Here is a 27,397-nt window from a genome sequence, read left to right on the forward strand (position 1 = left end):
AAAGAAAGAAGAGGAAAAGCAAAACTGATTTTCCCCCTTTTTTTACATCCCGGAAAAAAATAAAGAGTATTTCAGGGTAATGTATTAAAAAAAAAAAAAAAAAGCGAGGGGATGCGTTAACGGGTCGTTCCCGCTCCGCAGAAGCCCCATGGCCTCCCCTCCTCGCCCCTCTCTGCCTTCCCTGGCCACCCGTGGCCCCCGGAGCAGAGCTTCCCGGACGGGGCGGGCTGCGGACCCGCCTGCCCCAGCTCCTCCGGGCTTCTTCCACTATTCCTCATTTTATCTCTGAATGCCGTGTCCGTGTCCCCCCCTCCCCGTTTTAAAGAGCGGCCGAGGGGTACAGCAGGCTAAGGTGGGACAACGAGGGGTCCAAAAGGAGGATGGGGGGCCGCGGCGGCTCTGTAATTAAGGCTGGGAGATTATCCCCCACCAGCACCATCACACTAGGGCCATCAAGGGAGAGGGAAACTTCAGGGTCTGCTGCAGCGTGGTGCTAAGCGGGGGCGGGGGGGAGGGGGTAGGAAGGCACGGCTTCCCTTCCCTATGCCTTACGGACACCATCACCCCCCGCCCCGGGCCCAGCCCTCCTCCCTCCACCGGCATCCCATCCGCTCCCAGGGATTTAATTAGGCGTTTACACCTCGGCTTGGAGTAAATGACTAGTAAGAAGTGTTGGGGGTGGGGGGTGTATCAGCAGCCCCGTTTTGATTGACAGGGTGGAGGACCATTGAAAATCTTGCTGGGTAGCTCCCGGGTCGCTATGAAGCTCCTTTTAAAAATCCTTCTTCAATGCAGGCTCCCGGTAGATGGCAGCTCCGCCGGGCGCGGAGGCAGCGCGCAGGCAGCGCGGGTGGATGGAGTAGGGCGGGCCGGGGCGCGGCGCCGCGCCCGCTCCCACGCGTGTCACCGCTCCCACGGCGGGCGAAGAGGCTGCGTCGCCGCCTCAGGTAAGAATCCCCCCACGCTCCCGGGCAGCGCGGCTCCGGGTGGGGGAAATAAGGCGAGTTTGGGGTTTGTTTGAGAGGAGGGGGAATCTCTCCGGGGGGGGGCCCGCGCCCGGCGGAGGAGCCGCTCGCAGGGATGCGCACACCGCGGAGGGGGGAAGCCCAGCTCGGGCTCCAGCGCAAATCCCGTCTGCTCCGGCCCCTCTTTTTTGCTTTATTTGGAGTATACTGAGCTTTCTCAAAAAAAAAAAAACAAAAAAAAACAAAAAAAAACAAAACAAAACTAAAAACCCCAACTACCATCCCGGAGCCTCGCTCGCACGAAACGCGGCGTGGGCTGGGGCCTTGGGCCCGCTCCGGTGTGGGTTTAGGCAGCCGGCGGGGAAGAGTGGGGTGCAGCTCGGCTCAAGGGAAGGTGGGGGACGCGCATCCCTCTCCGTCTGCCGGGCTCCGAGGGGGGAGAGCGCAACTTTCCCTCCATTTACATAATGATGTTTTAATAAGCTGCGCAGCCTGGCGAGAGCTGGCCGAGGGCAGAAACCACCCCGAGCGGAGCCGGGAGAGAGTGGGAGGCCGGGCTACGACCCCCCTTGGGGGGGGGGGCTTTGGGGTCGGGGTCTTTTTTTCTGATGCGGCTGGAAGTTGAGTGCGGAAGGGACGGCGAGGGAGGGCAAGACTCCAGCAGCGCTAGGATATCCTTCTAGGGAAAATCACCCCCACACACAGTACCCCTTTGAGAGGTTAGACGGCAAAACGGAGGGGGACCCCCCTGCAAGGAGCTGGGCGGCCGGTCTGTGCCGCCGCCCCCCCTTCCCTGCTCTTACTTTAAGAGGTATATAAATCCCGGACCTGCGCTGTCAGGCTCGCTTGATAAATTAAGGGCTTCGCAGTCGAAACCTATTTACACCTCCATTATAGGGCTAACCAAATGGGGATCAGCATGCATATTTTTACCGCAAGAGATCTCATACATCTCCGCCAGAGTCGCCCCTCGGGCCACGGGATACAGATAGGGAAGGGGGGGCTCCGCTGCAGCCAACGCTTGAACGGAAAAAAGTCCGTGTCCCCGCCCGGTGCCGGCTGCCCGGGGCACCGGGGACCCGTCCCTCTTATGGGGACAAGGAGAGGACGAGAGTGACCTCCACGGGAGGGGGGTCCCGCCTTGGGGGGGGGACGGGACACGACACATTGGGACACGACACATTCGGACACGGGCTCCTCTAGTCCAAAGCAGGGCCCTCGGGTAAGTTTCTCCTCCGAGGGATATGGGGTTTGACTGCGACACGTCCCGTGGCTGCCCCCCCCTTTTTTCCTTTTTTTTTTTTAGGGAGAAGGGGCAAGAAACGCCCCGCACGGAGCCCTCCGGTCCCCGCAGCCGGCGGCTGATCCCGGCTGCTCTTTCCACTTATTTCCAGGCGGGGACCCCGGCCGGCCTGGGGGGGGGGCAGAGGTGAGCGCACCCCGGGACGACTCCTTGGTGTCCCCGAGGGTCGCCTCGGCGAGCCCGGCAGCAGAAAGGTGGGAGGGGGCAACGTCCCCCGTTTCCCGGAGGGATGCGCGTACCGAGCGCTGCCCGATCCTTTTGGAAACGAAACGCGGGCGGAGCGAAACAGCACCAAAGCCCGGGACCCGGGGAGGGCTCGGCCCCAATCCCCCGTCCCCCGAGAGGGGGGGGGGAATCTGCTGGACTCCCCCCGCACCCCCTCTCCAGCCGGCCGGGCTCCGGCTGCGTCCCGCGTTCCGGCTCGGCTTCCAGCGCCGGGGAAAAAGAATTCTCCCCCCCGCCCCATCCCGTCCCCTCCGGCGGCCCCCTCCAGTTCCACTTGGTTAGCTCAAGTTTTCCATGTAAATGACAGTAATAAATATCTAATCATGTCCCGCAGCTATCGGCGGCTCGCCGAGCAGCCGGCATTAATGAGACATCCAGGGGAAGTGGGGGAAAGGAGAGGAAAAAAAATTTAAAAGGAAAGTTTTTCTGCTCTCCCCAAAGTGGTTTCTAAAAGCAAGGCCGGGGTGGGGGGGAGCCCGCTTCTTCCGGAGCGATCGCACCTGTGGGTCGCGCTCGGGCTCAAACCCGTCTGCTCCAGTTAACCCCCTCCCCAAAACCAGAGCAATTCCCCGGGGGAGGGGGACGGGCAAGCGGCGGGGCCCCCGTCGCATCCCCGGCCCGGGGGCTGCCCTCCCGAAAGCCCCGCAGATCCGCGTGTTCCCGTCCCCGCCGTGATTCCCGAACAATTAATGGGGCTGCAAAGAGCTTTTAATGCTTATGGTGGGTCGGGGGCTAAGGCTGAAATTAAACCGTGAGAGTTGGATTTGTTCGCGTAACGCTAAACAAATGGAGTGATTACCTTCTTTCCAAACGCATCAGTCATACTACATTAAGTAGCAGAGAGCTAATTATCCCAATTAGGAGGCTGATTTATAATTAATGGCTTGGACCAAGTGATAATTGGATGTTAATGGATAACAGTTTTGTCTGAAGTAAGCCTCCTGCTTCCCCAAAGGCAGGACTGGAGGGTTTGGTTTGTTGTTTTTGGGGGTTTTTGTGGTTTCTTTAAAACTTTTAAAATTTCTTTTTATTATATATTTTTTAAATTTCTCTCACCTCTGCACGGAGCACCAAGCAAATGAGGAGCGAAATCTGCTCTTAGGTGGCAAGGGGGGGATGTGCTGGGGGGTTTGGCAGGTCCCGGGGATGGAGGGAGCCGCCGGATGCTTCCTTTCCTGGAACCTCCAGCACCCCCTTTCCCCAGCTTTTCAGGCAATCCCTGCTGCTTTTTTCCCTCCTCTCTCTGAGTTTCCAAGCCGTGGCCGCTGACCTGAAGCAGCCGGACTGTCCAACATCCTCAGTGGGTGCTCATCCACCCATGGGGCATGCGCTGTGTCCTCGATGGGGGGCAAAGGCTGAGCCCCCAGGGGTGCCCCAGTGTAGGCGAGGCTGTCCTCCTATCCTAGGGAGAGCAGGATGGGGCTGTCCTTGAGGAGGAGAGGTTTTACACCCTCCCTGGGCTGCTCAGGGCAGTGGGAGGCACTGGGTGAATCTGCAGTTTCTCACTGCTCCATGTTTCTCTTAACTGCACCTCAGAGCTGGCGCTTTGACTGTTTGAGCTCTTCCTTGCCGTGCTCGCTTCTCACCCATGAGTAAGTTGATACAAGTCAATCCCCGTTCCTCGTTTGCCCCAGCCAGAGAGGCTTGGACCTACAGCCAACCCTTTGGCTTTCAGATCATGTTTCTAAGTTCAGTTTTTCCATTCTAACCAAGAAGCATAAGGGCAGAAAATTCCTGAAAGGGTAAGAGTGACTTCGACTCTGAGTTACCTCATGACTGATGAGAGGTTGTATTAAATTACACCAGTGTATTCAATGCAAAAGCATGTCCAAAATCATACTGTCACTATACAGAAAGCCAATTTAGATTGGCTTTCCCCTCTAATTTAAAGAGATCTTCATGTCTAAACGGGACAGACTCCTTGTGCTCATGCGTATCAGCAGGCTCCTGCAGCGATCTTATTGCCGTCTCGGAAGACGCAGCTCTGACAGAGCTGGTACAGATGTTGCTTCTCCTTAGTGCTGGGGTCGCTACCTGCATCAAAGAAAGAGCCAGAGGAGCTTCCCGCAGCTCAGAGAAGGGCAGGCTGGCCAGGCAAGTTTTGCACAATATAGTTGAAGAGTGAGTGACTGCAGTGGGTTTTGTTCCCGGGGTCTTTATCCCTTAAAAGAACGCTTTGCTGAGAAAGAGGGAAATCAGATGAAAAGAAGCCGGCGTGAACAGAGTTTCTCTCCCCTCTGTCATTATCACAACCACCCTGCCAAAACAAAGGTGCTGCAGAGATGATCCAGGACCAAGCTCTTCTGATGTGGCTACCTACTGGTTTGGGTGGGTTGTTTTTTGTGTGGCTTTTTTTTTTTTTTTTTCAGGGCATCACAAAATTCTGCTTGTGAAGTTGGAATTGTTTCTGCTGCAGCACTGGCAAACGTCAGTCAGGTCTGAACGCTTTCAAAAGGTTCAGTGCTAATTTCCACTGCTCGTGTCCAAACAGAAATGTCTATAGCTACTTTGCTTCATTTGGCAAAAACACAGAAGCAGGGAGAATGCTGAAGAGCATGTGTTCAATAAAGTCCAAATTTTCCAGTGCTATGCAGCTACTGATAAATTAACCAACGCCCATCAGAATATGTTTGTCACAAAGAGGGTGGAGAATTCTGAAAAGCAGCTAAATATCCAGGAATTAATTCATGGTGCACTGGGGTTGGCCAAACCCTGGGTCTTTTCCTGCCAGTCTGTTCTAGTCCAAAAGCTAATGAAACTGAGTTTTATTTTTTTCCCTTTTGACTTCACCAGGTTTTGGATTAGGCCCTTTGATTTCTAAAGCATGTCTGGTACAGATATAGCTCCTGGGAAGGAGGAGAGAGTCTGGGACTGGGAGGGAGTAGCAGTTCTCCAAACAGTGGCAAACAGGTGTTTACAGCCAGGGGTTGTGGTTGGACCACAATACAAATGTGATTTCTTCCTGGTAGCTGCTGGCACAACTCTTTTAGGACCACCTGCAGCCTCTGCTTGGCCAGAGCAAGCATTGATTTGAGAAATCCAGCTTTAAACTGTCTGGATGCTAAAACTTACAGTATGGGGTGCAGTGTGTGCGATGCTTGGGAACTCCGCTAGGATCCTCCAAAAAAAAGCGAAACAGTTGGGCTGGGGGAGGTGAGCTGATGGATCTCAGAGGGGTAGAAAATGCTCCTGCCAAGGGAGCTGCAGAAACCCCATGTCTATGGCCGTCTGACACCAACTTGCACTGAGCACCGAGGGGAGTGAGCAGGCAGCAGCTCTGCATGCCCTTGGCATGCGTTAGCCTAAGCTGGGTAAAAGTGCTTCTGCTGAAGGACTGCACATCTACCCGCAAAACCCAGCGAGCATTTAGCTGTTCTGCCTGTTTTACAGCACACAGGTCTTTAAAGCTCGGATCACCTGCTGGTGGCCAAAACATATTGCTTACCTTGGCAACTGCGCTTGATTCGGTGTATGGATCCAAATGCTTACGGGAAAGGAAGCATTACATGCACTGGCGGTGCTCCCCAGGCCGGGGTGCCTCTGCTGCTAACTCCAGGTTGTGGCCCTGCTTTAAGGTGGCACAAGTCTTCCCCCCACCCCAGCCCCTCCTTGTAAAAGCCATTGAACTCAAATAGCTTTTTTTAGTGTTAGGAAGAGAATTAGTGGTTTATTCTTTCAAGGTATTAGAAGTGCCCCACGTTTGCATGGCTTGCTGGAGTTGCCTTTCAGGATTTTTTTTTTTTCTTTTTGACTAAGGTAGGACTTGTCTGTCATTTTGCGTGATAGCTGATCATAGTCTGAGCAGAAGCAATTGCCACCATGTTTTTGTGACTGTAGTTTTGAGTGCTATAAGCACCATCTGCAGGGGCAGACCCAGGGTCCAGCTGCACTCGCAGAAACATCCTGGGTTCAGGCTCTCGGCTTCTGTCTCCTTCAAAATTTGTTTGTTCTTTAAATCTCCCCAAAATCAGCTTCAAGCAACATTGCATTTCGTGTTACAGACTTGCAGCTTTTCAGCTAAGCAGCTGAAAGAGCACCTAGGAAAGTAATTTTGTACCAACTGGGTTAAAGCCCAACGATGCAGCACAAACCATTGCATTTCACAGAGATGTGTTCCTCTCTCCTCTTGTGTGAATATAACCGTGCTCAGTTTAACACCCAGCTTACATTTACTTGATGAATAGTGATGGTGTGTGGAGAAATTGCCCTCCCAGTTGCTGCCCTTGGAGCCCAGCATCTTGGCTTGGCTGAGGCATTGCACTGGGAGCAGTCGGAGCAAGCACGCATTCCAGCTGGCAGCACCTGAGAGCAGCAGGAGAGGAACTAGCAATGTCTTAAATCTGCCTCAACAAACCTTGACAGATAAGCCTTGTAAGGGCTGTCTTCTGCCTGCTCCTCTCAGTGACTGATCTTTCTTGTTAAGGCTGAGGGCCAGACTTGTAAGATCAGACTCGTGGTTGTGGTGCTCAGGACAGACAGAGGTCCGGGTCACCAAATGTTGTGGGCTTAAAAACATTTTGACACAGAACTGTAGACCCTGTAGGTCTTGTTAACAAGACCATGGCGTGGATAAAATTCTCCACGATATTGCTCCATCTCCCAGGGACAGTAGAGATTCCTCAACCCCCACCAGCAGCCCCAAGGAGCTGCCTTCAAGCCCGTCAGTTTGCTCATGCAAGCGGTCTGCAGTCAAATACGCCACAGACAAAACTGGTTTGGGGGCAGAGAGCAAGCAGTGAGCTCCCCCTCGTGCTGCCAGCAGCCCTGAAGAAGGGCAGAGTTTGGGAAGTCTGGACTTCTCCAACTTCCCCCATCACCCAGTTTGGAAAATTCCATTTGCCAACATTAAGGCAAACAAAATGATGCTTCTCAAGCAAAGCCATTTTCACAAAGTGAGAGGAAGGGCAGAGCCAGACAAACCATGTGCAGATACAACTAAGCCAGAAACATACATGTTTTGGAAGGGGTGAAAGTACTTTTTTTTATATAAACACCCACGTTAAACACTTTAAGCTGTTTGTGAATTCAGTAGTTTGATTGCACAGCGCTTTAAGATTACTCAGAGTCCTGAAGTAGGGGCCAGACGGGGGGCAGAGATGCTGTCAGGTCTTGAGATGTGAGAACAGACGGGCAGTGCAGGTATGTGAAAGCCTGGCTGCGCTGGGATGCTGCTGAATTTCACGTTCATGAACATGGAGCGTACGGCAGCAACGCTGGCAGAGCCAGGGCTGTAGGTACTCAAACTCCTTGGGGTCAGGCTGGGCTGCAGAGTTCAGTTTCCATTGTGATATTAATCTTAAGAAATCTAAAATGCATAGGGTTTGGGGTTTTTTGTTGTTTGTTTTTTTTTTTTTTTCTTTTGACTGAGCTCAAAACAGAATGAGATCCTGAAACTGGAGGCAAAGTGATGTTCATATTAAGAGCTTTTCTTATTTACCCAGAAAAATGTTTCTGCATTAATATAGATTACAAGAGCCTTTACTGAGGGTTGAGTACTGCTCTGAAGGGGAGAAGGGAGGTGCGTTTATACTGATTTGATCTGTAAGCACTGATTGCCATGTGTAAATTATGACAAGCAAGAGATTTAACACCACGGTGGTGGTTACTGATCCCAGTTCTGGCTCTGCACTGCAAATCGCTTGGCTCCAAGCCTTAAAACCTAGGTCTGGCTCAAAAGCAGAGACTTTGAGGGTGTCTTTATTTTATTTTATTTCAGACCTTGTGAGCCTGCCCTTTGAAGCATGCCTCTGCAAACAGAGGCGCTGGGAAGTCTTTTGCCGGGAACTGTCTAATCAATCACTCGGTTCTGTTATCTGGGGCTTTGAAACGATTTCACAAAAACCTTAAATAAAAATCACAGCAACTGATGAGAGTTACCTCTGTCAGCCAAGGCCTGTTATCTCAGCCGCTTGCAATCTGGTGTCTGAGTTTGTCGAGCCCTGCAATAAAAGTTCCCCATCTCAGCAGGATGCTCTGAGGTTTGTTTCATAAAACTCACAAACCCTCCCACATCCTATTATACTTCCGCTACAAATAAATGAGCATTACGAATACAGTTGCTGGGCTCTTCCGCAACACAGCCCTGGCAGAGGCAATTATTTGACAAGGTCTACCCAAAAACTGTGATGCTGTCCCTAACTGGAAGTATTTCCAAGCTGTAGCTGCTAGCAAGCCTCCTGGTTTTAAGAAAAAGATCTTTTTCGTTTATAAGATAAGGTCAATAGCAGTTGCTGAACACGAGCTGCAAGGTTTGGTGTAACCAGTCAGGGTTTGCTTTCAGTGTGTTGCGTCTTGTTCAACTAGACTAGGTCTAATTAAGATCTCACTCTGCAGTAAGAAATTAACTGTGTTTAAATCCAGGGATTTGCACAGGTGTAAAAATATTGCAGGAAGATTAGAAATGGGGAATCTTTTTTTTGAAAGCAGTTCTCAATTCCTTCATTTCAGTTATAAGAAAAGTCCTTTGGAAGCCTGTTTTTATGGTGCATGTTGCTCTCAGGCTTTGACGCTCAAATGAGAAAATATGATGTGTTGCAGTATTTCAAATTATTTATATTTCATCCACTACAAAGGCGAGATTGTTTCCTTAGACATTCAGCAATCTCACGTGAGGAACAAAACTGATTTATAATGTGCTGGTTATTATCTTATGTGAATTTGGACCTTTATATATCTTAAAGATTTAGGGATATAAAGAAAAAAGATTGAAGAAAACCTTCCGCAAGGATCATTTATTCAGAACCCCCCAGGTATGTAATTCATTTAGTACCAAATACATATAAACCTGATGTCTGTATATAGAGTGAGCCTATTTTCTTAGACTGTCAGATAAGCAGAGACAGAGATTCATCATTTATCTTGCCGATTTAAAGTGGTTCTGAATAAAGACTCAAAGCATAAAATCATAAAGCAGAACAGCTCGGGGAGGGGGGGAATACTTTGTTGTGATTTTATTTTTGAATGATGTTTATTGACAGCAGTAATAAGGGGGACTTTGTTAGCACAAACCTTTTGCCATTAGTCCCCGTTAGTAACGAACGGTGGGTTTTTGTGCTTTGCATAACCATGAGTAGCGATTTGTACCGCCCGAGCAGGCACTTGGGCTGGAGGATCGCAACTTTTCTTCTTACCTGACAGGGGTGCCCTTTTTTTTTCTTTTTTTCTGTCACCTGCAGGACCCAAACACCAGACAAGCACCAGACTTTTCCTTTGCAATTTTTTTTTCCCTGAATGATTTTCCCACGTTCAAGCCATGTCTTGCATCGGAGTGCAGACCTGAGCTCTTCCAAACTTCAGATGCATCTCTAGCAAATCTCTTTACATCAATAATGAACTATGGTGTTGAAATTCACTTCTACAAATGAGTTACCAAAGTCCAGACATAACTTTTTTTTAGTGCATCTTATTTCCACATAAAGAATGCTTCATACACCCCCACCAGCACCAGCCTTCCCAATTTTTGGACAGATTTAATGAAATTATAATGTAACACCCCACAATGCCCACCAATCAAAAGCAGGCTCTGACATCCTCTTCCTGACTTCTCTAGGAAAAAATAACTATTTTTAACTCATAGGTTTTTATTACTCCATTCTTTGTGATGGCATCTGTGCATCTTGCGTAGGTCAATGAATATAGACTTGGTACTTCCTTTGAGTTTGGGATGACTCAATATTTGGAGGGACCAACTGAAGGGAAGAGAAAATGGTCCAAAGCCCCTGCAAAGTTTCGAGTCCTACACCCAGCCTCAGACTCATCTTACTCAATGGCATTTGCTTGAGAAGGGCAAATGTCTTGTCCTAGGCATTTTATTTTCCTACATTTCTACCTGGGGAAACTGACCAGAATAAGATATGTGAAGAACATTCCTCCATCTTGACTCAGTTTAGATTTGGGAGGAAATGAGATGTGTTACTCTAGAATAACGCACTTGAGCAAAACCACTGTCTTGGTTTAAAGTTCCTTTCCTCCAGAGCAGTGTTGGCAGAGGGAGCTGCCATGGATGTCCTTATTCAGGACAGCTCAGCACAGGGACAAGCTCTCCAGTGCTGACATGAGCTCTGTGGCCAGTGCAAGTGACGTTTGAGTTTGCAGGCTGCAGGGATTGATACATTTCTCCCCTAATGAGTTTTGTCAGTTCTGTGTTTTTTGTTAAAGGTCTTGTGTGTGGCTGGCAGGTGAAGTCAGGTACAGACTGAAGGCATTTTGATGGGGGGAGTAAGGGGATGAAATGAGGAGACAAGCAAGCAGAAAATGTCCCTGATACCAAATTCTTGGGTGCAGTTAATATAGCTCCAGCATGGGTTTTGTGGTTTTTTTTTTCCCTGATAGAAGGGAAAATATGGATGTTTTGTTACAAGGTACTTTTCAGAAAACACCAATATATCATTTTTTAAAAGATGTTTTATTGTTCCCAGTTTCAATTCCACACATACACAAACACAAGCTGCTAGGAACAGAAATTTTCACCTGGCAACGAAATGCATAGTCCTCTCCTCTTTGCATCTTGTCTCAGGACAGAATTATGTGCCTGGATACAAAATTAGTTACCAATTAAATAGGCACACTTAAATCCTTTTACAAAAGTTGGAAATCCAAAGCTGATAATATTAAAGCCCAAGGCCAAATTTCCCCTGTATGCTACACTGGTGTACAATAGAAATTGCACCACTCTTGCGCTATATGACTTCATGGGAACCTGAGGTTTTCGAGGCCGGTGTTGGGAAGAGGTGGATGGGAACTGTGCTGTGGCGGGAGCAATGCAGCTTTGCTCCAGGATAATGGGGTTTCTGTTCCCAGCTGGTAAATGTGCAAATTGTTTTGCATCAGATTGAACAGCAGCAGCTGAATAGTGGTCAGCTCTCTGGATTAGTCTGGGATGGACAGAAACCTACGTCACCTGGCCTCTAAGCAATGCAGAGGAAGGAGAAACCTGGGTTTCTCATAGCCAGCAGCAGTCAAAGCTAAGGGGAACCCCTCGTTCTCCCTGTGAGTCTGGATCCTGGCAGGACACAGCCCCTGCAGCCTGAAGGGTCTAGAAGGCTTGGGAAGAAAAATAGGTAGAGTATCCATGAGACTTCTATGGTGAAAACTTAAGTGAGAGGTAAAAGCTGTAGGAGAGATTTTGGGACTGAGGTAGTAATGCCAGGATTGCAAAGGCAGAAGGAGCAGGAACCCTGGCAGGAGGTGGAGACCTTACAGCCTGGTGCTGCAAAATATGGGTAGCTGGGACAGAGCAAGTCTTTTGGTGCTGGGATGGGAGAGTCACTGATGTGGCACTGAGTGACCATGTGGAAGGTAACCACCTGCCCCAGGAGGTACCTGCCCCAGGCACTGCACAGAGGCATCCATCCCCCTGTGCTGAGCAAATACTTCAGGATAGTATTTGCTGAGAGTGGATGCAGGTTCTCAGCAGGGGCAAAACCAGGCTAGCCTCACCCTGCAGAGAGATTTTCCTCTCACCTATTGTTTTCCTGTACATTTCCTCAGCGCCATCTCCTTTCTCCACCACTCCCAACTCTTCAATGATCTCTGATGCACAAAATCAGGGTGAGGCATCCCCTTTCTTTCAGGATGGATGCTATGTAACCCTCCCAGCTGTATTGACAACTGCTCAAGCCTGTACACTTCTACAAAGCAGGAGCTCAAACTTTGCTCTCATCCTCCCGGCTGCATCTGTTCCTGAGGCCCTCTAGCCACCCAGAGACATAAAAGATGCATTTGCAGATTTTGAAAATTAAAACCATCTATACAGCCAGTGGGGAGGGATCAGCTTATTTGGTTGCTTAATGAAATATAAAGATTATTTTAACCAGTGTAAGCACTATTCGACAGCTTGTGAAACACAGTGGTGGCTTGATGAATGACTTTCTCCATTAAAAAAAATTGCTGCATGATGTCTTTTAAATATTTAATTTATTGGGGTTGGAGTGTGCTCGGAGCTGACAGTTAAACAGGAGCTGCTTGCGGTCTCAGTTAACTTTGCTTATTAGGCTGAACAGTCTCTCTCAGTAAATGCAAGATATCTCCTTTTCCCTCATTTTTTATACTCAGTATGGGATGATACATTTGCTGCACAAGTGGGTAGGAAGTTCTGTCTGTTGTCTGCACTGCAGCATGCCAGGCTGTCATCACTAAACCTGTGATGGGTATTGACTCCCATTCTGAGTCTATCATTATTAAGTCCCCTGCTTTTTACTTCATTTTTTATTTCGTGCACTTTCTTCTAGGCCATCCAGAAGAATTTGGTCAGACACACATGTACACGTAAAAGCATCCTTTAACAATCAAATAAACTGAAATCTTCCTGGAGTAGGTGTTTCAGTGGAAACACTGGGCTCCAGACACAACATCACTGGAAGCATCCACAGAAGACTGTACAATACGGGAGAATTCCATCCCCCCCTCCCCCTTCATTTTTCCCTTAATGTGCCATCTTGGTACACAACCAATGGCATGCAAGGGGGATTCAAAAAGAAACAGGCATTTCTGTGAGCTGGGAGTCAAAGGCACTTGGCCTCCCACGTATCTCCTGGCAAGGCTGAGCCCCAGTGTGGATTCTCCAGTGTCTGTAAAGGATGGAGGTCTGGCAGCAGCCCAGGGCAGTTAATAGGTTCTGTGTCCTCAAAAGGTTTTCAGGAAACACGCAGGAACTTAATAAGCTTTGAGACTTCCACCCCACCAGCCAAAGCGGGTAAGGAAGGGAGGAGGCAGAATGAAGATGCAAACCTCTGTTTCCCTGCCTGCATTGGCCAGAAACACCAGTCCTGCTCTTGGACAGTGAAAGTGAAGCTACGAATAACTCTTCAGCTGGCACCAGCAGTCTCACTGCCGAGGGGGACCGTCTGAGCACTGCTGCCTGCTAAGCAGCTTGACACGTGCTGGACGCTGTCCTGCCGCAGGCTGGGGTGGGATGATGCTCTTTGGAAACGAACCGCACCAAGGACGGGGTGAGGCAACACCGCAGGTGCTACCAGAATCATCCAGTGTAGCGTCCAGGTCAGGGAATTGCAGGTCCTCCCCAGGTGATGGGAGATGTCCTTTGTGGCCACGTCAATGGCGTGTGTCAGTGGGACATGCTCCTGTCCCTTAGCACGTGTCACCAGCAGCAAAGCTGCGCAGTCCAGCAATGCATGCTGCAATTCTGCTGTGTACGCATCGGGGGAAAATACAAATGCCGAAAATCTGTTGGCTTGTGAAGTCCTTGCTTTGATCAGAGAACCAGCAAACAATGTTTGCATTGCTTAGGTCTTCCTTAAGCTTGATTAGAGCAGAGCTATGGCATTCTTGTGTTTAGGGCAGCATCTGAACCAAAAATATCCATTTTCACAGTGGTTCAACTTAGAATAGCACTGGCTTTCTCTCCTGTTGGAGTGAATAAAACCTTGATAGGGTATAGATGAAGGTTATTATTTTGTTTTGTGGATGTCTTTCCTTTCTAAAAATTAAGCTTGGATAAATTTTGAAAGGAAACATTTTGAAAATGGACTCAAAATTAGTTGTCTGGGTACCATAAAACAAAGCAGATCTGATTTCCCCCTGCTATCCAGAGCTGGCTAAAAAAATACATCTCAGGCACCCTTAAATACATTTTTCACTGCATTTCAATAAATCAGCTATTCATATAAAAATTGTCTGCCTATATTTTGAAGTAGGAGGTAGGGGTATTTTTCTTATACTCTTATATAGGATGTGATAGGAAAGGATGTGACCAGTAACATTCTCTATGGGCTGTAAGGATGTGTCTGGCATTTCCTAGAGTGGGGTGGGATGCAGGTGCCTTCCAGCTTGAGATATTCTATGATTCTAGGTGCTGGATAGCCACCAAGTTTTTTGTGTTGGTTTTTTTGTTTGTTTGTTTTAAAGTCTAAAACTAAAGAATAATTGGGGAGTGAATCTAGAGTGGGTGAACAGGAAGACACAAAGCAGATGAAGGTGGCATTGGGGTCTGCATTGGATCTTCGTGTTGTCACAACACTTGGATCTGTCACCCTCCACCAGCGCTCTTGGCACTGAAATAGTGTGGTGGCAGAGCAGAAGTGACACGGGGAAACAGGAATGAGGCTGAGTGCTAGATTTCCAAATTTATGATTACTGCAGCCTCTTTGAGAAGACAATCCCAAATGCAGCACTCAGTCATGACACAAAATCCCTCAGCCAAAAAATCCCCATCCCAGAGCAAGGAGGGCCATCCCTCAGCTGGCAGGGCATTTGAACAAACTCTAGCTGCATGGCTTCCCTCCATTCCTGGGCACCGTGACAGAGACATGCTTGTGAGGGTGAAGCCAGAAGATGCCCCACGTCATTGCTAGACCCTACAACATAGAATTCAGCTGCTTTTCCCAGGAATTACAGCTTGGTCTCTGCATGTTAAACAAGGTCACTCCATGTTTGTGCTTCCTACATCAAGATGGTTTGGGAGAGAATGGGAATTCAGAGCAGGGCAGGTAGCGGGACCAACTCGTTTCCATGCCTCCCTCTTCACTTGAATCTGTTTTCCATGGTATAAATCCACTACAGGCAAAAAATGAAGGTCTTTCCTCAGTACAGAAAAACCAACAGATGATTCTTCATCCAAATTTTTGCTGTTCAATGCATCAGGTTTCTCCTAAAATCATGGGAGTTGAACCACCCCCCTCCAGTGATCAAAACTGTTTTCTAAGAGATTTCCTAGATAACCTGTCTGCTTTCCTTAGGTTAGTCCAGCTGGACTTCTTTCTCTGAATGGTCTGACTTCCCTGACTTTCCAGATGATGACTTGCTTATGTAAATGGTGTTTTGAAAATTTTCTTTTGTGGCAAATGTTTCACAACTTCCTTTCCAATGTCTTACAAACCACAGAAACGGCATCCTGGAGGCCCTCAGTCATTTGTAACATGGATGAATGAAGCATCACTCCGCTTTTGAGATCAATATTAGCTCAGTTTTACAGATGGTCTGTAAGGAAAAACAGCTTGAAGTTTCATGCAGAGCCCACAGTAGAAGAAAAGCCATTAGTTTTTTGAAATAATTTCCTTGCTATTGAGCTATGAAATGTCAGTATTTATTGCAAACCTTAATTCCCTCTTTAGCCATAACATTTTTGTTCTTATTACACTACAGATTTATTTTCTTCTACACCACATGGGTTTTTTTACCTTTTTTCTGTATCATTTGTGTTTTGTTAAGAAGAACCTTAAGAAAAATGAATGGAAATAAAATACACATAAGTGGGTTCAGATAAGAAAGATTATTTGACATTATAGCAATGGGATTATTGAACAGCTTATTGTAGGCAATGACACGGACAAAATCCCAGCTAGTTCTGGGAAAGAGCTAGGTTGGTTCCTTAGAAGTAACAATAATATGATATATTTTATTATGGTATGTAAAAACAAATAATTTCTCATCTTTTTTTCAGTGTATCATGAGTGGGATATAGTCAGATGCTGATCTTTAAGCTTGGAAGCCAGACTGGTGTCACTGGCGCTTTAGGTCTACAGGAGGTATTTTGATTCCTGTCCCAGAACCTGTTGGAGGAGATGTTGGAAGTGACCCTTGCATGTGGAAGCTTAAGTTTGAGCTCAACATTTCCAACGTTCTGCTGAGACACCAGGACGCTGGAATACCATGTTCCTAAGCACCTTTCTCCTCCGGCTGCTGTTTTTTCAGGTTTATGTCGCCATGCAGCACTATGGAGTGAACGGTTACTCCCTCCACGCCATGAATTCACTGAGTGCCATGTACAACCTCCACCAGCAGGCAGCTCAGCAAGCCCAGCATGCCCCTGACTACAGGCCCTCGGTGCATGCCCTCACCCTGGCAGAGAGACTGGCTGGTAAGAACAACTCATGGCTTTTGCCATTCCCTGGGGAAAAAAAAACAAAACAAACAAACAAAAAACCCCAACCGATCCTTGTTGCTTGCACTGAGTGAAACTCTTCTTTGGGAGTTGGACTGTGACATAGCCAACTGGCATGGTGTGCTCCTGAATACTGGCCCTGTGGCCATGCACTGCAGGTGACACATGCTCTCCAGTGTTCGCTGCCAGTGGACTGCTCACCTTGCTGAAGATGCCTCTGACAGCTGGGGAGCCCAGGGGTGAGAAGGGACACAGCCCCACTATATGGGACTGAAAAGAGAGAATTAAAAAGATACTCAAATATGTTTTAATAAGTGAACAAAAAGTAGCAGAAAAATTTATTTTATTGTTAGTAAATAACAATTCAAATGAATGTGAGCACTCAGTGAATTGGATTGCCCCTGAGGGGCCTAGGACTTGCATCCCCTAACAGCCATCTCCTGCCACCCCAGGGCATAGCTTGTTCTTTCACGTTGCCCCTTCTTACAACTATTTTCCATCCCTTTTCCTATCAAGCATTCTTTCCCTCTGGAAAATTATCTTCATTTGGATCTTCTTTGGGTCTCACCTTGACCTATTTCTTCCTGGGGATCCTAGACCTCGTCTTGGGTGACACTTTCTTGCAGGTCCTGCTGGCTCCCTCTCTGTTGCTGTTGTATTTTCCTTCCATAAAGGAGCTTTTTTAGGCTTAAAGAAAGTCACATGTGACTTCACCCAGAGGGTGTTATTTACACAGCATTATTGATAGTGGGACAGCAGGACAGGAGCTGCTGCTCCGCAGTATCTGATCTGTTTTCCTGTGTTCAGCCACAAGTGTAACAGCATTACATTGATACTGTCATTAGAAGGAAGTGCAAAGTCCAGACAGTATTTTATGAGTTAGTAGGGGGAACTGTTAAAAAATAATTGATGGAGACCTGAGAATATTTAGTATGGTAGGGCAAATATATCTGCTCCACATTTCAACCTACCATAAAACACCTAGATCTGGCTGAGATCATCAAAGGCTACTGCAATGCCAATGGTCAACAGCTGCAACATCACCATTTTGGTCAGGGCTCAGATGCAGTGTGATAGAGCAGAACTGACAACCAGTATACTGAAGCTAAAGCAGAAAGTTACCATAGATGTGATTCTAGCGTCCTTTTCAGAAAGGAACAATCTTCCCTGACTATCTGAAAATTATACATCTGCTTTAAGATAGCCTTCTAGTTGTCTGATATTAAAGGGGAAAAAATGTGGAGTGACCCCTTCCAGCCTAGAGCAGGTAGAAAAATTATCTACTCAGACAACTTTAGTAGGCTAAATTTAAGAGACATAGGCTTAAGACAAAATAATGGTGCAGAAGTTTCAGGAAGCTCCTCATAGGTGGGTTGTCCATGAAGGCATGCTAGTTAAGGTCTCAGACTCTATGGATCGGTGAACCATACCTGACTCTCAAATCTTCATGCCAGCAATGTTCCCTTATCCAGCTGCTAGCAGTGACCTCCTTAACAACGTTCCTCAGACCACTCACTGTGGTCTGTGGGATCCCTGGGGAAGCGTAGGGCAGAGCTGAGAGTCACTGCCCTCATTGAAAAAGAACCAAAGCGGGATCAAGGAGACCTGGACTGTAATCCTAGCTCTACTGCTGGGCTGCAGAATGATGACGGGTGGGCACTTCCTTTGTCCTGGTCATCCATTCCCTCCTTCCCTCACCTTTTCGGAGTGTAGGTGGTCAGACAGGAGCAGATGGTCCTGAACTCTGCAATGTGCCTTGCGGACCTTGGGTCTCAAGGTGCCTCTTTCCTAGATGCAAGGATCTCTTTGAAAGATTTTTGTGATCACCTGTATCTTTTACAGTAGAGCATGGAGGACTTAATGTCTTTGACCCTAACTAGGGTAAAAGCAGAGGAAGATTAAAAAAAAAAAAAAGAAAAAGCTATTCTCATATTCCTGACCGGGAGCTTCAATTGGTTTTCTGACCTCTTATCTTTAAAATTAATAACCCACCTGGAAGACTTTCCAAATTAAATCCCACGGTCCCCTTGTCTGATTATCATTGGTGGGGTAGGCATTATATACCGATGAGCTGGTTCCTTTGCAGTTCCTTCACATTCTGTTAGTTCTAAATATCTTTCAGTGCAGGTTATAGATCTCATTTGCCTTCCAGGGACAGTCAGAATAAAGCAGCACAAAAGCAAATGACCTTAAGTCAGAAAACAGAGGTTTCTGATTGTAACTGCAAAGCTTCACCTGCAATTTATATTGTCCTTCCTGCACAAAGCCTGAAAACATAGTTAAGACATTAAAATAATTGCTGGTTGGCTCTCGGCATGGCCAAACAATGCATGAGCTGCTGCCTCTGGGGAGCTGGTAGGTCTAACCTCTACTCTAGAAACTCAGGAATATTCCAGCCTGCAGGTAGGGTGTTTAACCAGTGTCCTTTCTTCTGATTTCTTGTACTTGAAACACAATGTTAGCTTTGTAAAATATTTCGGGATAACTTCAATTTCTTGTCCTGGAACATCCCTTCTTCTCACCTGGCTGCACTGTGAGCTGTGACTGAATACATCAAGGACAGTCACTTTGCCTCCAAAGTGGAAGCTATTACCAGTGTTTTAACTCTCTGAGGAGCTCCGATACCTTGAACAGAAAAGTCTCTTGTATGCAACCAACACTATATTGTATTTGGCCAAAGACCTTTAGCGTGATCATGTCTTTTCCAGGTTGCCAAAACCACGTGGCTTTGGCAATCGCCCAGAAAAGCACTGCAAGTGCTGACCTAGAATAAAACAGCTGGAAGTTTGGAAGAGGAATGCTTGAGCAGTACAAAGCTGATTTTGCCATGCTCATTAGCCAACATATTAGGAACCTGGCTGTGTGGTTCTGGAGCTGGCCTGACAACAGGTTTTGTTTTATTGTTTACATTAATGCCACGATGCTCACAACAAAAGCACAAATAAACAGCAGCAAGAGCCTTCATCTGGCTCCGCGCACTGATAATGCCAACTTTTTCCCCGTTAGGTTGTTTTCCTCCCTTCTACTGGAAGTCACATTCTTAACTGAATTAAAAATTATACCAGACACAGCTCTTTCTGCGTTTCTTCTCTGAGAGCAAACCTCTCGCCAGACTATTTCATTCCAATGCTGTAGCACAGCATGACCCAACTTGCACAATAAAGGGTTTTTTTTTATTTTAAAGTAACTTATTTTCATTGACTTAAGATCTTTCTACTCCCACTAGCTGTTGTGCAATAATTACGCCTCTGGTAAAATAATAAGCCTTTTACTGTTGGCCTCAGATTTTACCCAGTCTGAATTTCTCCTCTGCCCTCAATTTTGCAAGCACAGTTTGCAAAGTCAGACCTTCTGAATAGCTGCTCTACAGACAAGAGCTCGTCACATGAGCTCTGGGCTTGCAATCAGTGGGGCTGTGCTTGGTTCCTGGCTGGTGTTTCCACCCCAGATGCTGGAGAGTGTGCTCAGTAATGCGCATGCTTTCAAGCTAAACACACATAAGCACATGAGCTTAAGTGCCTTCCTGAACTGGAGCCCAGAACAGGCGCTCCGTTATCATGCCTTGAAGACTACAGTGAGCTACATACGAGATACTAAAGAGGCAGCTCAGCCTGGTTTCTGGGAAGATGCATGTCTTCTAATGCAGCTGCAGCCAACAAAATGAGCTAGAAGCAGCTGTGTTTGAGCTGCATGGACTATTCCCACTGACCAGTGCAGTACATCATGGCAGTGTTTAAGCCTGCTGAAGCTCTGCTCTTGACTTCAAGGAGAATGTGACACATAATGGTGGGCTCCTCTCCTGATTACAACAGTGAATCTCCCCACCTTGTTTTTGTGTTTCTTAATGAAAGAGGCTTATGCTACAGCGGGGTCTGGGCATCCGTGTGTCCTGCCCCACCAATGTTGGAGCAGATTGGCTTATTTCAACTAAATTTAGCATTGGAGTCTCAACAATTTCCACAGCTGTCATAGAAAGAGATTCCCTCTCCACAACAGGCTTTTTAGTCAGAGGTTTTATCTCCTCGGACACCTCAGTTAACCAGCAAAATGTGTGTATGTGTTACATTAGATCTAGAGCCATGAAAAAAACATTTTGTAGGTTCCTCTGGTGTTAGCAAGTGCTTTATTTGACTGTCAGCATACAAATTCCAATAATTAAATTGGCCACTTTTCTTGTCTTCCAACGGCTGTACATTTCAAGACATCATTTTGGAGGCACGTTATGGATCCCAGCACCGCAAACAAAGGCGAAGTCGCACGGCCTTCACTGCCCAACAGCTGGAAGCACTGGAGAAGACCTTTCAGAAGACTCACTACCCAGATGTGGTGATGAGAGAGCGGCTGGCTATGTGCACAAACCTACCTGAAGCCAGAGTCCAGGTACTGATATCTTGTGGGTTTGTGAGTGGAGATGTTTAAAAGGATATAGTGGGGTTCCCAGATGGTTGACAGCTCCCTTGACCTTACAGGATTCTTCCACCTATTAACATGTGGCTCAGAGGCTGTTGCCATCAGTAGAATTTGGGGGTTTTTTTATCATGGGGAAGTTTACATGGCACCGGGCCTGCTGGTGACAGGGTTCAGCTATCTCAAAGGGTTCTCACTCATGAGTCGGTGGGGCTCATTGAGAGGGTTGTAAACTAGGTTGGAAGAGGGAAGGAGATATAACCAGGTTCACTGGAGAGAAGCCTAGGGGTGGCATGCCAATGTTAAGTGTGAAATCAATAGCCCAGCTGAAGTGCATCTACACCAATGCACGCAGCATGGGTGACAGGAGGAGCTGGAAGCCATTGTGCAGCAGAACAGCTATGACTTAGTTACCATCACAAAAACATGGTGGGATGACTTGCATGACTGGAGTGCTGCAGTAGATGGCTGTAAGTTCTTCAGAAGGGATAGGCGAGGAAGGAGAGGTGGTGGGGTAACTGTATGTTAGGGAGTGTTTCAATTGTATAGAGCTCAACAATTGTGATGATAAGGTCAAGTGCTTATGGGCAAGGATGACGGGGAAGGCCAACAAGGCAGACATCCTGCTGGGAGTCTGTATAGACCACCCAACCAGGATGAAGAAGTAGATGAAACATTCTGCAAGCAGCTGGCAGAAGTCTCACAATCACTAGCCCTTGTTCTCATGGGGGACTTCAACGTACCAGTCTGCTGGAAATACAACACAGCAGAAAGGAAACAGTCTAGGAGGTTCCTGGAGTGTGTGGAATATAACTTCCTGACACAGCTAGTAAGTGAACCTACCAGGGGAGGTGCCTCACTTGACCTGCTGTTTACAAACAGAGGAGGACTGGTGGGAGATGTGGTGGTCAGAAGCCATCTTGGGCTTAGTGACCATGAAACAATAGAGTTCTTGATCCTTGGCAAAGGATGGGGGTCAGCAAAACAACTACCCTGGGCTTCTGGAGGGCAGGTTTTGGCCTGTTCAGGACACTGGTTGAGAAAGTCCCTTGGGACTGAAGGGCAAAGGGGTCCAGGAAGACTGGGCATTCTTCAAGAAGGAAGTCTTGAAGGTGCAGGAGCAGGCTGTCCCCATGTGTCGTAAGATGAACCAGCAGGGAGACAACTGGCCTGGCTGAGCAAGGAGATTTTGCTGGGACTCAGGTAAAAAAGAAGAGTTTACCACTTTTGGAAGAAGGGGCAGGCAACTCAAGAAGAGTTTGGGGATCTTGTTAGGTCATTCAGAGAGAAAATTAGAAAGGCAAAAGCCCAGCTAGAACTCCATCTGTTGTAAGGGTTAACAAAAAAATATTTTTACAAACACATCAACAACAAAAAGAGAATCAAAGAGAATCTCCATCCTTTATCGAACGCGGGGGGAACATTGCCACCAAGGATGAGGGAAAAGCTGAGGTACTTAATGACTTCTTTGCCTCAGTCTTTAATACTCAGACCAGTTATCCCCATGGTATTCAGCCCCCTGAGCTGGAAGGCAGGGATGGATCGCAGAACAAAACCCCCAGAATCCACAAGGAAGCAGTTTACGACCTGCTGCTCCACCTGGATGCTCACAAGTCTATGGGGCCGGATGGGATCCACCCGAAAGTACTGAGGGAGCTGGCAGAGGACCTCACCAAGCATCATCATTTATCAACAGTCCTGGTTAACAGGGGAGGTCCTACATGACTGGAAGCTTGCCAATGTGATGGCCATCTACAAGAAGGGCCAGAAGGAGGATCCAGGGAACTACAGTCCAGTCTGCCTGACCTCAGTACTGGGGAAGGTTATGGAGCAGTTCATCTTGAGTGAGATCACCAAGCATGTGCAGGACCACCAGGGGATCAGGCCCAGCTGGCATGGCTTCATGAAAGGCAGGTCCTGCCTGACCAACCTGATCTCCTTCTATGACAGGGTGACCCGCCTAGTGGACGAGGTAAAGGCTGTGGATGTTTCTACCTGGGCTTTAGTAAAGCCTTTGACACTGTCTCCCACAGCATCTTCCTAGAGAAGCTGGCGGCTCATGGCTTGGATGGGTGTACTCTTCGCTGGGTAAAAAACTGGCTGGATGGCCGAGCCCAGAGAGTTGTGGTGAACAGAGCAAATCCAGGTGGTGGCCAGTCACAAGTGGGGTTCCCCATGGCTCAGTGCTGGGGCCAGTTTTGTTTAATATCTTTATCCATGATCTGGATGAGGGGATTGAGTGCACCCTCAGTAAGTTTGCAGATGACACCAAGCTGGGTGGGAGTGTTGATCTGCTCGAGGGTAAGAAAGTTCTACCTTCCTACAGGCTGGATAGATGGGCTGAGGTCAGTTGTATGAGGTTGAACAAGCCAAGTGGTGAGACCTGCACATCGGTCACGACAACCCCAGGCAACAGTACAGGCTTGGGGAGGAGTGGCTGGAAAGCTGCCTAGTGGAAAAGGACCTGGAGGTGCTGGTTGACAGCCAGCTGAACATGAGCCAGCAGTGTGCCCAGGTGGCCAAGAAGGCCAACAGCATCCTGGCTTGTATTAGGAATAGTGTGGCCAGCAGGAGTAGGGATGTGATGTTGCCCCTGTGCTCAGCACTGGTGAGGCTGCACCTTGAATATTGTGTTCAGTTTTGGTCCCCTCAGTACAAGAAGGACACTGAGTTGCTGAAGCTTGTCCAGAGAAGGGCAACGAAGCTGGTGAAGGGTCTGGAGAGCAGGTCTTATGAGGAACGGCTGAGGGAACTGGGGTTGTTTAGTCTGGAGAAGAGGAGGCTGAGGGGAGACCTTATTGCTCTCTACAACTACCTGAAAGGAGGTTGTAGTGAGGTGGGTGTTGGTCTCTTCTCCCAAGTAACAAGTGATAGGATGAGACAAAATGGCTGAGGGGAGGTTTAGATTGGGTATTAGGAAAAATTTATTTACTGAAAGAGTGATCAATCATTGGAACAGGCTGCCCAGAGACGTGGTAGATTCACTATCCCTGGAGGTGCTCAGAAAACATGTAGACGTGGCGCTTCGGGTGGTATGGTGGTGTTGGGTTGACGGTTGGACTTAATGATCTTAGAGGTCTTTTCCAACGTTAATGATTCTATGATTCAGTGTAACCAAATATTTTGGGGCAGTGAAGCTGTCAAAGGCAGGGGTGGGGAGGGGAATAAAATAATCCAAATTCACACATCTGCTAAAGAAATTCTTAATCTACACACACATTTTTTAAATTTAGAATTGTCTGAAGTGTACACTGGTTTTCATTTGTTCTTTCACATTTCTTTGGAGGAAAATTTAGAAACATCAACAGAAGTCTACTTATTTATTTATTTGCAAGGCTTTTCTGGCTTTCTCAGAAGACCAGAAAACCAAGTAATTCCAGCTGCTCTTTTCCACCAGTGTCAATATTTGTAACATCTCAGGCCAAGGTTTGGTTTTGTTTTCTTTTTTCTTTTTTTTTTCTTTTTTTTTAGTTTCAACTAGCACAATGTGCTTCATAACCTGCTGGTGGGGAGGTTCTTGCATTGCTGGGCTTTAAAAAACTAAATAGCAAGTTCTTCAGTGTGAAGTGGATACGTAATAAGAAAACACAGTTCTTTCATATGAATATCAAGGCATTTTGATCTACAAAATTTTTGCTTCTTCATCTAACTAACCAAACAACACTAAAAAGGTTTGCGAATATTATTCTTCCAATCCATGTGTACTGTTTTAGGTTAAAAAAATATGGATTCTCTCCTCCTTCCCTAAGTTTGGTTCCCAGATAACAGCTTATGCCTGTAATGACTTATTTTAAGTGTTGCTGCCATAGCTGTGGTACACTTACAGCCGAATGGTTTTAGAAAATAACAGAGCACTGTACTGCAAACCAATGTAATGTTATCAGACTCAGCGATCAGACGTTCTGGTTGGACACCACTGCCTTTCCAATTTAGGAAAAAAAAGAGAAGGCAGAAACCGCCAGTGGAGTGGCTTAAAGAATCAACATAAAGGCTGGACATTTTTCAAAATATATTTGTTGTGCTATTTGTAGAAGCACTGAAAACAGGTAGAGTTCTAAGAGCCATCAAAGTGGAATGACATTTGGGCACAGTGGCCGTGCAGTACCTCATTACTTTGGGTTCCCCTGAAGTTCCCAGGCTGAATGATTCTGAATTTAGCACTAAGCAGGATTCTCACCAGTTTCCCCCTTGCTGTTTATGGCATTGAAGGTTTGGTTCAAGAACCGGAGAGCCAAATTCCGTAAGAAGCAGCGTAGCCTGCAGAAGGAGCAGCTGCAGAAGCAGAAGGACTGTGAAGGGAGCCACAGTGAGGGAAAGACGGAGCCACCCATACTGGAGACCCAGGCCACCACCCCGGATACTGAGAAGGTCCAAAGCCTGCCGAGTGAGGTAGGCACAGACCTCAACCTAACCCTGTCGGAGCAGTCAGCCAGCGAGTCAGCACCTGAGGACCAGACCGACAGAGAGGAGGAGTTTAAGAGCACCTTGGATGAGGCTAAAGTGGACAAGAGCCCTGGTGTGGAAAGCAAGGCTCTGAACTGCAAGAGAGCGAGCCCAAAAGCAGGTGAGTGGCACCATCTTGATGGGGGTTGGTGTCAGAACCTAACATTTCCAAGGGGGATGCTGGTGGTTAATAGTCCCTTATTCCCTATGGCATGGGTGCGTGCAGGTAGGCTGCCCAGGCTTGTCTTCTTGTCCCTAGCACTAAATGGGACCCAGAGGGGGCATGATATCTGTTGTAGCAGGAGCACAGGAAAAGCAAAGACCTTCTGCTCAGGTTAGACCTTGAGGAGAACAGTGCCCAGCAGCAGCAGGAAAGCCGTAACAAAGAGGTCAGCTCCATTTCTATGTTGTAAGATGTTAAGTATGGAACTGACACATATTTAGGTCTCCCAAGCTAATACAACCCCTCTCATTTGCCCTCCTGATGCAAAAGAGAAGCCCATGCTGCAGTCTGAACCCTACCAGGATGCGGATCAGCACTTGCATCCAGCCTGTAGAAATAACTCCTATCCCCTCTGTCTCCTACTACAGAGTCCCCTATCAGCGCGACTGTGACACCTTCATCCAGCAGTGGCCTGGCTCAGACTCACTCCTACTCCTCCTCACCCCTGAGCCTCTTCCGTCTACAGGAGCAATTCCGTCAGCACATGGCAGCCACCAACAACTTGGTCCATTACTCCTCCTTCGAAATGGGGACACCGTCTGCCATGCCCTACTTGGGCATGAACGTCAACATGGCACCGCTGAGCTCCCTGCACTGTCAGTCGTACTACCAGTCGCTCTCCCATGCTCAGCAGGTCTGGTCCTCACCCATCCTGCAGGCCTCCAGCTCCCTTCCAAGCCTGAACAGTAAAACGACGAGTATTGAGAACCTAAGGCTCCGGGCGAAGCAGCATGCGGCATCCCTTGGGCTTGACACCCTACCCAACTGACTGCCAGATGAGCTACCACTGCCCACCAGAAGATGCACCAGAGGTTGGCACTAGACATGTCACCCCTTGAACCCCCACCCACCCTCATCTCTTCCTGGAGTAAGGTGCTCCCTTTCAGGGAAAACTTTGCATTTATTAACCTCTTATTAGCACCACAGTTGCATCAGACATTGTTACTGGCCTGGTCTTCATTAAATATTTAAGGAGGAAGGGGGAGAGGATGTATATTTAGACAGATGAACTGTCCTCTGGACTGCCACGTGTTAAGCCTGTAACGTTCAGGAGAAGCCCCCTATCCTCATCCCCGCGATAATGTGCCAACTGTGTTATATACGCCTTTTTTGTTGTTGTTGCGTTCTTTGGGAAAAGAAAGAGTCCTGCTTTGTCTTGTATATAGTTTATAATGTTGACAGCACCCATCACCTGTGTGTTACTGTCAGTGTTACAGAACTGTGACCTCTTTTGCTTTTATTCCCCCTTCCTTCTCAATTTTAGTAGCTAGTATCAAAGTTACAGATCAGCCATCCTCCTGACCTCAGCTCGTAGCTAGTTGCTCTTCTTGGGTCAGCATCCTAAAGGTGTTTATGATGAAGAGAAATGATTGTGCACTTCACTGCTCCACTTCTCCCTTCTCTGCTAAAGCTAATTTATAACAGCCAGGAAATGATACGAACGTGAATTTCCTGTTTAAGCACTTCCTATAAGGCAAGCATTTTTTGTTTACTTTTTAATAGCACTTGTTCAAAGACAGAGGACAAAATATTGGCTAAATGCTGCTGGCTGGGCAGAAAAATGAAAGCCAAATTCACAGGATTATTTTTGATCTAGATTGTTTCCTCTTTGATCTTCAGTGAATTGTAAACTTCTCTATTTATGAATTACGGGGTTTTCTTTTTGGAGAGCATTTTGGTCTAACTTTGACAACAGAGAATAATAAAGACTTTGTATGAACTCCTGGTGTGTTCATACACCATGAATTATATGGTTCTTTGACAAAATCTTGATTAATGCAAGCTGTGTCTAGAAAAAAGCTCTGATCACCAAATCTACCCTCAAGCCCTGCAGCTTCAGAGACTGGTTAGCAAGTGAAAATGTAACAAGTGAAATATGCTGAAATGCTGGAGGCAAAGCAGATGATAAGCAGGGGCTTTATATTCTCTTTATATTCTCTGGAGCTGAGGGGGAGTAGATAAACTTTCCACAAATACAGGGTTTGCAAGTA

General features: G+C 47.3%; 1 protein-coding gene across 1 annotated transcript; it reads left to right on the plus strand.

The window, feature by feature from the left end:
- The first annotated feature begins 789 nt into the window (after nt 1–789).
- Nucleotides 790–26,175, plus strand: DMBX1 (diencephalon/mesencephalon homeobox 1). The gene is given in 6 exon segments (XM_064455748.1): nt 790–889; nt 892–947; nt 16,144–16,309; nt 20,535–20,713; nt 24,950–25,304; nt 25,775–26,175. Coding segments are annotated over 6 exon segments (1,257 nt in total).
- The last annotated feature ends 1,222 nt before the right edge of the window (nt 26,176–27,397 follow it).

Source organism: Phalacrocorax carbo, chromosome 6 (assembly GCF_963921805.1).
Source record: "Phalacrocorax carbo chromosome 6, bPhaCar2.1, whole genome shotgun sequence".
In the NCBI taxonomy this organism is placed as follows: Eukaryota; Metazoa; Chordata; class Aves; order Suliformes; family Phalacrocoracidae; genus Phalacrocorax; species Phalacrocorax carbo.